Source organism: Manacus candei, unplaced genomic scaffold (assembly GCF_025592945.1).
Source record: "Manacus candei isolate 608988 ecotype Guabito, Panama unplaced genomic scaffold, ASM2559294v1 h1tg000005l, whole genome shotgun sequence".
Taxonomy (NCBI): domain Eukaryota; kingdom Metazoa; phylum Chordata; class Aves; order Passeriformes; family Pipridae; genus Manacus; species Manacus candei.
This window is the reverse complement of record NW_026138053.1, coordinates 11426294-11443327: the sequence shown is the minus strand read 5'-3', so window position 1 is coordinate 11443327 and position 17034 is coordinate 11426294. Positions and strand designations below refer to the sequence as shown.

At 38.6% G+C, this 17034-nt stretch overlaps 1 protein-coding gene across 3 annotated transcripts in view; it reads left to right on the top strand.

The window, feature by feature from the left end:
• SLC44A5 (solute carrier family 44 member 5) overlaps positions 1-17034 on the top strand; it is a 72680-nt gene that overhangs the window by 51314 nt on the left and 4332 nt on the right. For all 3 annotated transcript variants that reach the window (XM_051798090.1, XM_051798107.1, XM_051798100.1), the window contains 15 exons: positions 441-501; positions 2096-2219; positions 3099-3182; positions 4415-4527; positions 4924-5055; positions 5652-5751; positions 6055-6147; positions 7062-7149; positions 8837-9099; positions 10151-10245; positions 10631-10734; positions 11960-12033; positions 13361-13431; positions 14500-14588; positions 15170-15254. In XM_051798090.1, coding sequence (XP_051654050.1) covers positions 441-501; positions 2096-2219; positions 3099-3182; positions 4415-4527; positions 4924-5055; positions 5652-5751; positions 6055-6147; positions 7062-7149; positions 8837-9099; positions 10151-10245; positions 10631-10734; positions 11960-12033; positions 13361-13431; positions 14500-14588; positions 15170-15254 — 1576 coding nt within the window. The remainder of the gene's footprint in view (positions 1-440; positions 502-2095; positions 2220-3098; positions 3183-4414; positions 4528-4923; positions 5056-5651; positions 5752-6054; positions 6148-7061; positions 7150-8836; positions 9100-10150; positions 10246-10630; positions 10735-11959; positions 12034-13360; positions 13432-14499; positions 14589-15169; positions 15255-17034) is intronic.

Genomic DNA, 17034 nt, shown 5'->3' with positions numbered 1-17034 from the left:
ACTTAGAAATTTAGCTAAGAAAATTAATCTATCCTTCATGTTATTGATTTTGCACTCAAATTTACTGTGTTATTTCTCCAATCTTTAAAACATCTTGCAATTCAGCTATATTAGTTGTACTGAATTCTTACTTTCTTTAAGAGAAAAGGTGAAGGGCAGGCAAGGAACAATTGCCCAGTCACTTCTGGCTTAGATGGTGATCCAAAGTGAACAGGTCTTTTCTTTTTTTGTCACTAGAAAAGAAGAATAGTCTTTTCCCAAATCACAATGACAGTTTGGATTCTCACTTAGATCGTGAATATATCTTGCAGCTCCATCAGCCAGGTTTGGGGAGGAGGCTACAAAGCCCAGTTTGGGACATTCCGTCAGACTGGATGAGAAACGAAAACCGTGTAGTTATTCTGCTATGTATTCAGCATTGCTATTTTTCCCCTTTTTAGTCTGTTGCTCAAGTCCTACGTGATGAAGATTGTCCTTCGATGATCATTCCAAGCAGGCCTTGTGAGTGGTTCTACTTCTTACACACGTCTTAGCAGATTGTGAGCATTCACATTAAAGCACAACTCCAGTCTGAAGTGTGTTTTTCATAGTGGCAAGGTCACTATGATCTGTCTGTTATCTGACAGTCACATCCATTCAATTTTAAAGAGTTTGAAAATATAAATATTTACTAATATTTCTTCTAACTGTCATCTGGAAACATTCAGCCTGTGATCAGGTCAAGCTGAGCTCTTTCTTGCTCTTGAATCATCACTGATAACAAAAGTTTTATGGCTCAAATTGTGCCTTCCAAAATATGTGAGGAAGGAGCCCCACTGGCATCAAGAAAATGTTACGAACTGGGAAGGCTCATATGGGCAGCTGTTGAAATTCACACGATACTTCAGCCCAGTCGCAGTGCAGCTCTTTTCAGCTGCAGTGCTGGCTATGCAGGGAGGAATTAAGGGGTCGAAAATGTTTTTGTCACTATGGTCAGCACATATTTCTGAGTAGATAACCACAGATCTCAGAGCTCATCTCACCTGCAGAAATGTAATACTGACCCAGAAGCTTATGCAAATAAGAAATTGCTGTTTATTTTTGCTTTAAAATGGACATCATGTAAACCAGGGACAGGTTATTAAAAGAGAAAATATGGATTCGGTTTTAAAAACATACTAAGAATTCGTATTAAAACTGATGTACTGACCCAAAAGACAGAAAATAATTTGCAAAGAAACCATTATCTTCTTTTAGACTACGACAAAGGGCAAGGATTACAGAGGGAGGAAAAGAGGCACATTACTTACTTATTTAGTCAGAATAATTGCTGGGGTAGATATACCAGACTGAATATTGAACTCTGGCATCAATATTTATTGGAATCTGATAAGGAAAGCACTGAATGGTTATATAAAGTACAGCTGTGTAGGAGGACTGACCTGCTCTTCCCTTTGGAATAAAACACAGGACTTTTTGCAGCAAAGAACAGGGCAGCATAAATGAGTGTGCAAACATCTCTCCTTTTCTCTCTTTTTTTATAATCTCCTCCTCCCTCTGTCTAACCAATAGTTTCTGTCTTTTTTCCATTGCTTCCTCTCCAAGAATATCTAGTGATAGTGGCTGGTACTGGAACTCATCTGGCATATGAGGAACTGACACTTGCTGTTATGTATTGTTTTGGGTGCTAGTACCATTCGTGACCAGTCAAGTTGAGTCTGTCCCTGGGGGCTGGTCTGATTATTACCATGAAATGGCATATTTGAGAAGCTTCAGTTTTTGTAAGCTGCCCAGATACTGACAGAGAGTAAGTTCCACATTTATTACGAGTTCTTAAACTTTTACATATACTACTGTTGTTGTTTGGTAGGACCTAGAATCTCCAGTTGAAATCTGTGATCCTACCCTACCTGAGCTTGAACAAAAAGTCCCAGAGCATAAAAATCATAATCTTGAATGTAATGGCTCTTCCAAGATTTGTCAAAGTCAGCATATTGTTAGATAATCAGTTGACTGCAAATCTGAAATTATTTAAATATGTTACAAAAGAAAAATGATACAAGTGGAGCTTGACGTGAAATGTAATATGCATACTTTGTTTTGATACTTTGAACAGTTCTTAAGAGATGCTTCCCAGACTTCTCCACAAAGAATGGTGTGTTGACCGTGGCAAATCAGACTACGTTCAAAGATGGAAGAGGGAAAACAAGAAATGTAACTGATCTCAGGGAAGCTGCAAAGTAGGTTTTACCCTTTTTCAGTGTTCATTTGTTGGATTATGAGACTGTGCAATAATTTAGAAATTCAAAAATAATCAGAATCTGTTGTAACCGATGGCTGAGAGTACCCAAGCAAGACTTGGTAGTAAGTGGTCTCTCTGTGCCTGAGCACTTCCAAATTTCAGTTAAGGAAATCCAGCACTGTGGTGTGCAGAAAGGAGCAAAAAGTTTTAGTCTGATTGTCTCAGTAGTTTTCATTTGGTTAAATCATTCTTGTTGTTTTTCCTCTAAAAAATTAGTTTTGCTAGGAAAGTTCAAGATGCAAACCTTCTACTGCAGGATTCAGGCCAACCAGTGATGGCCTTGGCTACCCTCTTCTGTGGTGGCCTTTCTACTACCATAGGTTGTCCTTTGGGCATCTCACCTCATCACGGTACTCCTGCTTTTGGGAAAAAACAGTGTACTGGGCTATTCTTAGAAAAAAAATAATACAGGCAAGCACTTTGCAGGGTAGGAAAACAGTTCCATAAAGTAAACCTTTTGCTTCTCTGAGCTGCTTTCTGGTTCTATGCTTTTAGCAGTCCTAGAGTCATAACTGTTTGGCCATTGTTACATTGCAGACAGATATGAATATACTACACTCTGGCAATAAAGCCTTTTTAATAAAACCTTTTTAATAAAATTTTTTTCACTAATTGCAGAGAGACTCTTATGTAGTTTTTTTCTTTGCTATAACTGTGATTGATGTTGGCTTGATGACAAAACTGGAACAGAAGAATTGTAATATACTTTTATCACTAGCAAAGATATTTCAAAGTCTTCCACTGAGCCTATTTGTTGTTTAAATACATTCTGCTTTTCTACCTGAAGCAACCTTTTCTTTGATTTGTTTTTTCTCAGCGGCATCAATAATGTCCTGGATGCAAGATCAATTGGAGTGAAAATTTTTGAAGACTATGCCATTTCTTGGTATTGGATTTTAATGTAAGATTTTTATGGGTATTTTTTATTCTTCCAAACTCACTTTGGAGCATACAGGGAATAAAAAAATATATCATGTATGTGTTTGGTACCAATCCTACTTTAAAACTCAAGGAGCAACTGTAATTTTCTTTCATCACATGATAATAAAACTGTTGTGGTTCTGTGCGTGAGATAAGGATAGTACAGCATACATACATAGAGCATCAGTTGATCTGGGGTAGCTTTTTAATGTCCTGCCAGACAGAAAATCAGGAGGTGCTGTGTTCACTTGCAGGACCCATCTGCATGGCAATTCCTAAACTCAAAAATCTGAATTAAGTGACTTTCAAACCAGTTGCAGTTGCTAAGTGTCATTAGTGTATATATATATAAACCCCACATAATTTCAATTCATATTAGCAATATATAGTTAAATCCATTATAATCCGTAAGTCCAATATAAATCCATAACTCCAATGCAGCAGGCAAAGCAACATCGAGAACAGAAAGTATTGAACAGTATTAACTTCATCTTGTAATTAATACTAGCTAATCACCAATTAATTAAAACAAATTTGAAACAAAAGAAGTAGCTACTTTGCTGAAGCAAATATGTAAGTATTTGTGCATTCTTAACCCATTAATATTGGTTTTGATGGACCAGAGTGTTCAATTTAAACGGGAACAGAAGTCATTGCCAGGTGAGAGCCTGTAACATGCACATGTTAAGCATTAGTCAAGCCTGAATGCAAATCCATGACAATAAATACATACTTTAGATAATAATATGGAGAATTACTTCAGAAACATCAGTTAAGCTTTTAAAGGTGTTCAGTCACTGGTGGAGGGACAGCTTGCTCATAGTCTGATACCATGCTCACAGTCGTTAGTGGCAGGAGACTCGGAGTACTCTGTACTGTAGATTAGACCGTGACCTGAAAAAGACAGGGGGTTGTACAACTGGTGTAAGTGACAAAAAGGGCCTTGTATTAGTCCCATTCAGCCAACCTGAGAACCTAGTGCCTACAAATATTTCAGACTCTGCCCTGTGAGACTGTCATATATAAACTATTGGTTTGTAATAGCAGATAATAGCCAGGAGAATGTATTTCATAACAAAGATTTTGAAGTACATTTTTACAAATCATTCTCTTATGTGAGATGAAGTGACCCTCATTTGGAGTAACAGGGATACAAGAAAGTGAATAGATTCTCACACTCATTTTCCCTGCGTTTGTTTCTTCTCTTTCTAGTGGGCTGTTCATTGCGATGATGCTGAGTCTGCTCTTCCTTGTGTTATTGAGGTTCACGGCTGGGGTTCTCTTCTGGATTTTCATCTTTGGTGTGATTGGAATTATAGGTTATGGTAAGTGTAATCTTCTAGCTTCTGAGGCTATCTTTCTTTATTGCTTAAGTTTGGGCAAGGAAAATCAGTAGTTACATCAATTAAATGGTAGAATGACTGCCTACTTTGAGACAAAGTTAAGTGAGAAGGACTTAAGTGACAGCAAAATGTAGGAAGAATCCAGCTGTGCTGATACTTAGCACCAGATGTAGTAAGCTGCCTTATTTACACACAGTTTGCTCAGTGTGTCATCACTTGTACCGATATTATAATTGACTAGGCTCATAGTGATGCATTTTTGGGTTTTGCTTACCTGATAGGCTGAAGACAAAACGCTTGGCTTGTAAAAGATTTTTGTTAAAATTTGTCTTTGCATTCTTCAGAAACACTCATATTATATTGATTGTTTTTTAAAAGGCATCTGGCATTGTTACTGGGAATATGATCATCTTAAAGGAATACCTGGATCTGACCTCACTGTTTATGATATTGGATTCCAGACAGACTTCAAAGTGTACCTGCAACTGAGGCAAACATGGTTAGCATTTAGTAAGTGCTCTTTAAATTTGGTATCTGTTAATGTATATTAAGGAGAATCAATCAGTGTCTTGCTACAGTTTCTGCCCTGTTAAATCTCGTCCTCTACATATGGTGCCTAGAGAAGCAAACAATTCCATTTCTCTGTATTGTATAAAAATGTGCACTCTTAATGAAAAAGTTGTCTCTTCATCTCTTTTTTTTTTATTATCTAAATGCTACAAATGAGCAGCATTATCATATGAACATGCAAAATGCTTGTTTATGAAAAGTAGAATTTGTAAAGGATGAATTGTATCTAAAGCTAGATACTGCAATTACATTAAATTTTTATCTTTGTCTGAGAATTATTTGTTCCATTTTTCTTTTAAAAATATAAATGCTAATATCAGGGTCCTACAAGTTCTGACTAGCTCTCTGCATATAGAACTTCCTTACAGTGGAACTGCATGAAGTGGATTGAAGTTTGAGAGGTGCAGTTGGAGAAAGAGAACTGCTCAAGTAGAGAATTTTGTGGAGTTCATGAACAGTAGTGTAAAATACAAGGGAAAAAAATTACAGAGTTTTGGTTCTTGATAAATCTAACTTTTTTGTTTGTTTGCTTACAGTGATAATACTTTGTGGTGTTGAAGTCATAATCATACTGATGCTGATCTTCCTAAGAAATCGGATCCGGATTGCTATTGCACTGTTGAAGGAAGGTAGTAGGTATGTTTGTCTGATTTTAATACATTTTGAATTCTGTTAAATGATCTCTAGATCAGGCTGGAACATGGCAAATAGATAAAGTTCACTGTAGTACTACTGTTGATAAAAGTGGAGTGGTAGAAATGACAAAGTCAAGATTTGAAGACATTTGAATAAAGTTCCTGCAGTATTCTGAGATCCCAGTGCTAGATTATGTTACGACTGTCAACAAGGATCTCAAAGTAAAATTGCTAGAAGAGGACTGATAAAAAGCTTGTTTCTGGAATTGTTGTAGCTTATTGATATGTTTTGTTTCTTTCATAGGGCTATTGGCTATATAATGTCTACACTGTTCTACCCCATCGTCACCTTCATACTCATTGCAATTTGTATTTCCTACTGGGCTGTGACAGCTGTGTATCCTTCCATGTACCTCTCTGGAGCAAGTCTTCTGATCTGCAAGACTAGATAATTCTCTTCTATTTCATGTTAATCAAAGCAGTGTTAAGAGGGTTGTTTGGTCACTTAGCATGTCATGTGCTGATGCACTCTTCCTTGCCACACGATTGCATGTGATGTACAAATTAGTGCATTTAATCTAATTAAAAAGAACTGGACTAAAATTTATGCCAAGACAGGGGGATCATACAAGGTATCGTGTACTACTAAAGGTTGACTTCAGGGACTAAAAAGGGCCCTCAGCAAAGAGTGAATATGGTCTTTAAAGTGCTGTGTGCTCTACAGGCCTGGTGTTAACGGTCTCTTAGTTAACTGGGGGTGGAGTGGGCTCTGTATGTGTTTTATTCAGAAAAGTATGAGAAAGGAGTGAGAGAATATACAGTGCACTGTCTTCTCTGAATTGCCTGACAGCAACCATTGTTTGTTCCCAAACAGCAAGGGCTCGGTAAGGATTAAGAAAGGGAAAAACTGCTATTTGAAAACCTCTTGTTCTTTCATTCACAAGGAGGGTCAGAATGTTAATTCATCCTTATGCTCTATATCTACCACCAAAATACAAACTGTCAAAGAACTACTGCATAGTCTGCCTTGTCAAAGATAGATATGCAGGAGAGATAAAGACAACTTTCAAGGTTATACCCTCTACCCATTCTGGTATGGGGTTATTACAGCTCTGGGATGGAGTTTGCTTTAGTTCTCTAAGTAAAAAGAGTATTCAGTCTTGTCTGTCAACCCTTCAGATACATCTCTGCATAGCAACAGAAGTTTTCGTGTTACCTGAATAAGTTCTTTAGAGCTCTTTGCCCACTGCACAATCCCAAGTTGCTCAAAGCCTACAGTTCTGTGATTCCTCCTTAAAATATTTCGTTCAGTTTTCTGGCCACATCAGGAGAACCTGTGTATAAAGTCATGGCTAATCAAACACTGTGCAAGTATGCAAACCTGACTTGTGACCCAGAGGTAAGTGTAACAAATATTTATCTATAGTGAGAGCTATACTAGTTGCATTTCCTAATCACTGTTAAAAGGCAGTGCTGGTAGAAAATGTGCATATTTTAAGTAATGATTCCTCATGTTAAATCTGAAAATATTACCTAGTGTTCAGGTAACACTTCTTTGTTCAAAGAATTTTACAGACATAAACTAGTTTTTCTGCTAAATAGTCCTGTAAATATTAACCATTCTAATTTACAGGGTGAGAAAGGAAGACACAGAAATGAAAGTTTATTGGTATTCTTGAATTCATGAGGAGTCTGTTTTGTGATCTTCTAGAGGCAGTGGCAGTGTTTGAAAGCTGTGCCTCAAAGTTGCCTGAGGACTAGCCGTGATTTGAAGCAGAAGCTTAGCTTCCTTTGGCACAGTAATTACCTTTAGGAAGCTCAAGAAATATTTGTCTTGTTTAATCTAAATTTTGCCTTCAGTCAAAAATTTTTACTTGACTGGGTTTGAATTTAAGGATGTTTATAAAACTAGAAATATTTATCAAATGTTATGCACTTGGGGAAGAATAACCCCACACCAGCACAGGCTGGAGAGCAGCTCTGCAGAGAAGGACCTGGTGGTCTTGGTGGATGACAAACTGTCCCTGACCAGCAGTGTGTCCTGGGGGCCAAAAAGGCCAGTGGGATCCTGAATTGCATTAGGAAGAGCATTGGCAGCAGGTCAAGGAGGGGATCCTTCCCCTCTGCTCAGCCCTGTGAGGTGCATCTGCAGTGCTGTGTCCAGTTCTGGGCTCCTCAGGACAGGAAGGAAATGGAGCTCCTGGAGCAGGTCCAGCAGAGGCTGCAGAGATGATGAGGGGACTGGAGCATCTCCCTTACAAGGAAAGGCTGAGGGAGCTGGGGCTGTTCAGCCTCGAGAGGAGACACTGAGAGGAGGCCTCATCCATGTCTGTCAGTGCCTGCAGGGAGGAGTCAGAGGATGGACCAGGCTCTGCTCAGGGGTGCCCAGCAATGGGGCAAGAGGAACGGCTAGGAGCTGATGCATTAAATTCAAGTATACTGCTGTGGTTGTGTATATACCAAAGAATTCCTCACCCTGCTGATGTCTGAACGTTGCAAAAGAAAGTACTTAAAATTGGTTTGGTTTTATTTCATGCCCAAACCAAGCAAATACATGAAATGAACAATAGAAATAGGGAAAAGTAATTAAATGTAAAGACTGCTCCTCTTTTAATAGTCCGAGGTATGTAAGGAAAGTTGTGAACACATCCACGGTTTGTATGAAATGGCATAGCTCGGTTGTTTTCCTTTTAACTGTGATGATTTACCTAAATGTCAGATTTGACCTCTAGTTTTCAAATAAATATATTTTTTTAATGTGAGCAGAATTTTTCTTTAACGAAAGTGAAGAGTTTATGTATCTTAAAAGTATATTTCTGAAATTCAAATTCCATTTAGGTAGGTTTCAGGCATGTGGTGAACAACCCTGTTTGCTAACACCTAGTTTAAAGTTAAGCACCTCATAAGTCATTGATATGAATCCTTGAATATGTAAACAGGTTACGTAGTGCTGGAGTGCAATGTTTAATGAACTAATGAAACATCAAGCAGAATTATGTCATTTAAATTAACCTGCTAAACTTCAGAGGCTGTGCACACAGAATGCATTGCTTATGATTGTGTTGTTTATTTTTCTTTCTATTCAGACTTTTAACTCAACCAATGTGACTAAATTGTGCCCGGGTGCTCAGTGTACTTTTGCTTTTTATGGAGGAGAAAGCCTGTACCATAAGTACATCTTCATCTTCCAGTTAGCCAATGCCTTTGTCTTTCTCTGGCTGGTGAATTTTGCAATTGCACTAGGTCAGTGTACTCTTGCTGGTGCCTTTGCCTCCTACTACTGGGCCTATCGAAAACCAGCTGATATTCCACTGTGGCCGCTCTTCTCTTCATTTGGACGAGCAATACGGTAAGAATGGAGCTGGATGTGAGCCTGGTCATGTATCCAACAAGTGCTGTTTGTATATCTATGGAAGCTAGTCTTAGAATATCAGATGAAAATGATTAGTCAGCATTGTGGTTTAATCTCTGTAGCAGCCAAGCCCCTGCAGCCACTTGCTCACTCCTCCACAGTGGGATGGGGGAGAGAATCCAAAGGGAAAAGGTGTGAAAACACATGGGCTGAGATAAAGACAGTTTAATAGGTAAAGGAAGACCACGTGCACAAGCAAAGCAAAACAAGGAATTCATTCCCCATTTCCCATGGGCAGGCAGGCATTCAGCCATCCCCAGGACAGCAGGGCTTCATCATACATAGCAGTGACTTGGGAAGACAAACTCTGTAACTCCAAACATCTCCCTCTCTTTCCTCCTTCTGCCAGCTATTACTGCTGAGCATGACACCGTATGGTGTGAGATACCCCTGGGGTCAGCTGGGGTCAGCCATCCTGGCCATGTCCCCTCCCAGCTCCTCGAGCATCCCCAACCTGCTTGCTGGCAGGGCAGGGCGAGGAGCAGAACAGCAAGTGCAGCTCAGCAGGAGCTGTGTTATCTGCACTGTCTTGGTCATAAATCCAAAATATAGGACAGCATAAACTTCTCTGAAGAAAACTAGCTCTAGTCCATCCAAAACCAGTACAGTCAGGAAAATGTACTTGTTAAGAGAAGGCTGAATCCTGTAGCCCAGGATCCTGTACCCCTCCAAGGCTGCTGCAGCTCCCTGTCTCTAGGTCCAACCTAAGGCTGAGCAGGTGCTCCCAGTAAACACACACACCAAATACTTGTATATAGCACATATATACACAGATTGACAGACAGACACAGCACTCAAAAACACCAGCAGCACCAGTGGCTTCAACCTGTTTGGCAGATCAGGATGAAGGTCCATTAGTTTATGGAATTCCTGCTAATGGACCTTCCTCCACTGAAGATTTTATTTATATATACATACCCATACACATACATGTGTTACTGTACATATGCACAGGTGTGTGACATAACAGTCATATATTTTGTTTTAGATACCACACAGGTTCGCTGGCATTCGGCGCCTTAATTCTTGCAATTGTCCAGCTTATTAGAGTAATACTGGAGTACTTGGATCACAAACTGAAAGGTGAGGTTTATGAATCTGCTGTAGGTTGGTAAGACCTCCTTTGCTAAATTACTTCTTTACTTTTCCAAGTGTTTTTTTAGCAATGAGAAGAGATTCATTTCACATTATCCATTGTAGTTTCATTTGAAACTGGTAGATTTGTGCTAATTTACTCAAACTGAGTCTATGTTCTTTGGAACATAATGTAAGTTCAAGTAAAATGTGAATCTGATCTAATTGAAAGCTAGTGAAATAAATTTGGTCGAGAAAGAGAGTCCATACCTAGAAGGAAAGAAACAACATTTCTGCTTTTGTCACAATTTGAGATTTTTTTTTAATAGTTTTCTACATTCTGAAGATGGTTTATGAATTCTATGTATGATGTACTCTCTTCTGGTTTTTTTAGGTACTCAGAACTCCTTCACTAGATTTCTACTCTGCTGCCTCAAGTGCTGTTTCTGGTGTTTGGAAAAATTCTTAAAATTTATAAACAGAAATGCCTACATCATGGTATGTGCCGTGTCTACATGTAGTCTACCCTATCTGGGACACATAAATACCCTAGCCATTACTAGTTGGTCAACAGTCAGCAGTACTTGAATCTGCTGAATAAATAGTGGGATTTATGGGAGTTTTCAGGACATGCATGTGGTTCTACCATGAAAAAATAAGATTTTTTTTTCTTCTAATCTCAGCCTCTTTTTATGCCTGTCTTTGTCTATCACCCCCACCCCCAAAGCAAGTGGGAAGGGATGGCATAACTGGTTAACTCTCCCTCTGATTCAGCAGTTGAGATACTGATTTCAACAAGGGTATTACCTTTTTTCATATTGCATGTTGATGACACTTCTGTTTGGAGGCAGTGTTTGAATAAGGAAGTCAGAAGGCATGTGATAACTGTATTTCCACCTGGAAGTTAAAAGCACAAATTCTACTAGCAGCAGTAGTGATATTTCTCTAAAATAACCCTTCTTAGCTTCCAGATAAGAGAAATTTGAAATTTTCACATAAATAAACAAACACAGATTTAAGCCTAGGATGTTCTGACTTGAAGCAATTTCAGTGATTGAATGGTATGGTCACAGACTTCTTGTCTCAAAGGAGGTGGCTGTAGTGGGTCCATTATAACCTATGTTCCTGCAATTGATGTTTCAAATTAAGGCTATCTTGAAGAGGAAGTATTTGTTTTGATAGTCTTTACAGTTGATAAACTGTCTGAGATAAGTGTATCCAGTGTATCTTACCCTTGTGGACACTATTCCAGGAAGAAATGGTTTTGTTCCTGGATAACTTTAATTGCTTTACTTTATGCTGATATCTTCAGTGAAAGCAGCATATGGTCCAAGAAGGTACCTACAGGAGTCAGCTCACAAGTGCCTGTTGCTTTCCACTGACTATAAATCTAATGTGGGTAACTAGCAAAGGGAGAAGAAACCCTCAGCGAGTACCTTTTTTGCTCTGCTTGGCAAACTGAGTACTGAGTCTACTGCCTGTAAGATCACAAGGGTGGCATGCTCATCACCAGGTGATTTGAAGGGGAAAGGTGGATAATACTCTGTCCCTACCTGGTGTGAAGCATTAAGAAGCAGTAGGAGACTGGGTGAAGTGCTTTATGTTCATCTGAGTTCGAAGGCCATATATTAGAGAAAACTATGCATTACACGCAGGAAGATTCTGGCATACAAGGAGATATCCTAATTATTTTAAATACCTAATAGCTACTATTATTTTTCAGATTGCCATATATGGTAAAAACTTCTGCACCTCGGCAAGGGACGCATTCTATTTGCTTATGCGGAATGTGGTGAGGTAAGGGACCATCTCCCAGTCCTTGGAAATGTCAGGAGTTGCCGCTATTGCACTCTGAAGACATACTTCTTTCCTCTCATATATCTCCTCCAAATACTACTGTGAGCTGCTCTGTCCTCAGCCGTGGCCCTCACTATCACTCAGTGTGTAACAGCAGGCTGTCCAGCTGTACAGTAACTTGTGCAAAGTTGATATAATCTCATGGGTTTGTTGTGATTGCTCCTTTAAATTTGTAAGTACCCAGTAGATTGTAGTAATGCCTCCAAGAAACCAGTGGTGCCCCTGAGAGATCTGTGGATACACAGGAATGGGATGCTCATTGTCTGCCATATGTGTGTTTCTTGAGCTTTGGTCCACTTACTGTCTGGGAAAAGGAAAGCAGAAAGACTTAAGTCTTCAGATTCATTCAGAAAGCTTATAGGGTGTCAGACAGTGGAAGGAAAGAAGAGAGAGTACTTTGCTTTCAAAAAGAGTATCTTTTACATAACCAGATCTTCTCTGGTGCTGGGAACTGTCCTGCCCTTTTCTCCACTATCAAGTCTGCTGCCAAACTCCCTGTTCTCATCAGTACTTTCCTTCATTGTGTCTGGCTCTTCCTTTACTACTGTGAGATCAAAAAACAATGGGAGAATAACTTAGGAGCAGGCCATGTTGATGCAATAGCAGACAGTCTAATTACCAAGCGAGAGACACAGTAAAACTAGTTAAGTAGTTTAGATTATAAAGTGAAGGACTGGGAGGAGAGAAATGGAGAGGGAGGCTGAAGGAGAAGATGGAAATGATGCTTCAGGAAGAAGAAGAAAGGATTGAAGATGGGACAATAGAGTGCTTTCACTGTGTTAGTCTGCACTAATATCAGGGCAGTGATGTCCACACCATGTAGTGCCTATGCAATAGAAAAGCTGCCTTCTGATTTCCTGACAGAATATCATCTCTCTGTCCTTTGTGATTTTGCTCTTAATCAGTAAAAACAATATCTAAAAGTCAGGCATATAATTTTGTTGTTTCAAATGAAGATGTTTTATCTTGTGTATTTTGCGAAATCTGAATTCTGACATATTAATGGTGATTGGTCTCTTTAGTAGTTCTTAATGTTTATTTTTCCTAGTAGTCAGTGCTGTCTATTACTATATCCATAGACCTCAGTGCTGTTAAGAGTTTGATGATACAAAGCTCATTTCAGCTCATCGGTATTGTTGTTCTGTCAGCCTGTGAAATCAGCAGAAGACAGCTTCTGGTCATGTTTTGCCATATCCATAGATTTAAGGAGAAAGAATACAAATTCTGTTCTGTGATGATTATGTATCATTTATCTTTTGCTGAACAGAGTTGCAGTTCTGGACAAAGTAACAGACTTCCTTTTATTCCTGGGGAAAATTCTTGTTGCTGGTGGTGTAGGTAAGCTAATTGGTTTTTTTCTGAGTTGTGTGTTCTAGTTTCTGGTACCTACAAACATGGCTGCTGTAATCATATATGCTTAATTAACAGCTGGAGGTTCTCATCAGTCTGACTGTTTGGAAATCTGTTCCTGTGTTTCTAGAATTTGCAAGATTGAACTAAAATTTTTTTTTTCCTTTTTTCTTCCCCCTTCTCCCCCCTCCCAAGCCCCTGATGTGCCTTGACAGCATCTTTTCCTTAATTGCTTTTACGGCTCTTCTGTGTGTGTGGCTGGCACAAGGTCTTCTGCAGCCACAGCATCATAGTTGGATCAAAACAAATTCACACCCAATAAGTCAGCCACAGTCAGTTCTTCTTTCATAAGAACTGAACAAAATTGCAAATGAGATTCACCTAGTAGCAGACAAGATGCCTAGAAGAGGTGTTTCAGGTCTGCAGGAGATAGGCCGGAAGCTCTGCTGTATTCTAGGCCATTAAAACTATAAGCTAAAGAAATAGAATATTTCTAGCATTCTTATAGGGTTTTCTTGGTTATCAGTAAATATCAAAATAGATTACTCATGGTTTTCTGTGACAGAAAAGTGTTTTTCTGTTTTTTAAATGAAACAATTTCAGAAATTCAGGTTGGCAGTATTCCCTTTTGTTTTTTTTAAATTGTCACTGCAGTTTTAAAAAAACATTTTACAAATAACCATATTTTGCATTCTGTATACCTTAAAAGATAACTAATTAATTGTATTTTAATCAAAAATTGAAAACTAGTAACAAGAACTCATCTAAAATATTTTGTCATTACTGTAGAATTACATCATTTATTAATTTTGCTATTAAATTCAGTAGAATGATGAAACAGACCAATTCATTAAAATATTTCTGGGCCCATGAGTATGTTTATGGTAATGAATTCATTTACATATATCTTCTGTTAGATAATTAGTATTGAGGAATTTATTGTTTACAAACTTTTATTTAAACCAACCTTGGATCTTTTGTCTGTCTCGTCCATTCTTTAAATGTTAAGAAATAAGGGCTAGCATGGAAGTCACTAATTGCCTGTGCTTCTTGCAGGTGTCCTTGCATTCTTTTTCTTCACACAGAAAATTCCAATCTTTGCACAGGAAGTGCCAACGTTAAATTACTACTGGGTACCATTGTTGGTAAGGCAACCATCTAATCTTCTGAACGCTGGGGGCAGTTCAAGGTGCTCAGACTGCTCAGGGCATGGTCTGATCACAACTTCTGTGGTCAGCCCCTCAGTGGCATAGTATCCACTGAGGTGAGGACTGATCAGCTCTGCTGCAGTCCTGAAGGCAGTGCAGTGACTCTGCATCTTCAGAAAAATTAGGTTTCACATCTGCTTTTCTTAGACTTCCCAGACAATAAAGGCTGGTGGTGAGGCACTGATGGCAGGGTGGCTTCTAATGGAAGGGATGTGCAATGCATCTCCAGGATGAGTGTTTCTTGAAGGAGTCCAGAATATTCTTGGCATATATTCTCTTTGGAGGTTGAAATAATTCTGTTTTGGCAGCTGGAAAATGAGTGGCTACTGCATGTTAGAATGCAGTGTCTTGACCCTGTGATCGCTGTCCACAGCACTAGAAACCTTTGGTAGAAATACAGAGCTGACATTATATTCTCCCAAATTTGCTTAGCAGACTAGGCTTCTGACTTGTGTTAATAGTGCCACATTGGCACCAAAAGAAGTTTGGGGGTTTATTGTGATGGTTTTTTATTTTAGACAGTCATCATTGGCTCCTACCTAGTTGCACACGGGTTCTTCAGTGTCTATGCAATGTGTGTCGACACGCTTTTCCTCTGCTTCTGTAAGTACTACCTTTTCTTTCAGTAATACCTGCAAGTCATGGAAGGGGGAGTAGAAAACCACCTTGTCCTTTCCTTACAGAATTCTGGTGGCATACTGGCAGACTGTGAAAAATTAGCAGCTTCTTCTTTTCAGATACTCTCCTTGATGCGTTCTGTTTTAGTATTCAAATTTAATTAGTTTAAAAAATGTAAGGTAGCTTCATGGTTCATGGTGGTACCTGGCTTTTGTCTTTCAGATGTTCCTTAAATTTCAGTAAGTTTGCTTCAGGGTGTTTTGTGAAAAGCCCTGTACAGTATTGATTCACTTAAACTTCTTGATAATAACAAATATATTCTTTGGTATGTGTACTTTGTTTTCAGCATAATAACCCTGAACGAAGTATTATGCTGAATCACCTTAAGAATTCTGTAAAATATCACTTGAAACTATTTGTCCCTTGGACCCCCGATGGCAAGCAATGATGGGCACTGTCACAGGGACAGAGAATACTGAAATTACAAAAGAAATCTGTTGGTCTCAAATTGGGACATGATTATAAGAAGTGGATGTCCTTAGTATATAATACCTTCCCTGTGCTAGATTTTTCTGTAAAGAAATTCATTCTGATAGGTCAGTGTAGAAGTTACATGGTAGTGATTGGTCTTCAAATTGGCAAATTTAATAATACTAAGGGAATACTGAAATAGTCATAAGCTTGATCTTTCATATATATGCACAGTGGATTACTGATGTGAGATAAACTGACTTTAGCTGTGCTTCCCTGAAAACTGAGGTTAGCAGTGATTCTGGAAAAACTAGGTTGCCGAAGAGTCATAGGAACAAAATCAATTAGAAAACTGAAAGTTGAGAGCTATGTCCTATTTATCTCAAGTAATGGACCTTGGTTCAATACAAACAGGCAAATATCGCACTAACAACTCTCTGAGAAATAAACTAAACCATTAATTGTTATTAAAACATAAATTGTTATTTATTTATTTATTATTAGTGTTTGTGTTAGTATTATTAATATTCAAATCAGTATTGAAATTTTATTTATTTATTTATTTTGTTATTTAGAAAGAAATGGAATTTAGCAGATTTGTTGGTGCACTCAAAAATTAGAAGATTTTCTTTTAGTTTATGCCAAAGACACAGGGCATATGCTACCACAGAGATATATTAGGATTTGCCATCTCTGACCTCCTTAGCCACTCCTCAGAACTGGTGCTTTCATTTTGGCTCTGCAGATCCAGCCTTTGCAGGGTTGCAGTTGCAATGTCTGTGCTTCACTGCACACTCCCTCCCGACTGCCTTCGATGTGTAATTGGTCACTGGTCTGTGACTGCTGCATGGCACCAGCTGGGCTGAATCCTGACCAGTGACTTAGTCATGACCTTCTGTAGGAAAAAAAGTAATAAGTCTGCCTTGGTTTTTTACATTCGTATTCTGTTCTGCTTCCCCTGCTTCCGTTCAGTAATGGACAATAGATCATATAGAATATTGTGCACTCATGGCAGCAGGTTTTCAAATGAACTTTATCTTAGGAAGCGAAAAAGAGTCCAGAGTTAAAAAGTGCTTAAATCCATAGCTCTCTTTGTGATAAATTTGCTAGCAAGAGGTGTCCAAAATGCCAGGCTTCAGTGGAGGAATGAGAATTTCTGAAAATTTCCACCTATACAACCAAACCAAAGATCTGGAGAATAAAAAGGATATATTGCTTTCATGTAAAAATGTCTAGATGTTTGTGTCTCTGTTTCATGTAAAACACCTTGTGATTTGAGAAAATAGAAATTTTA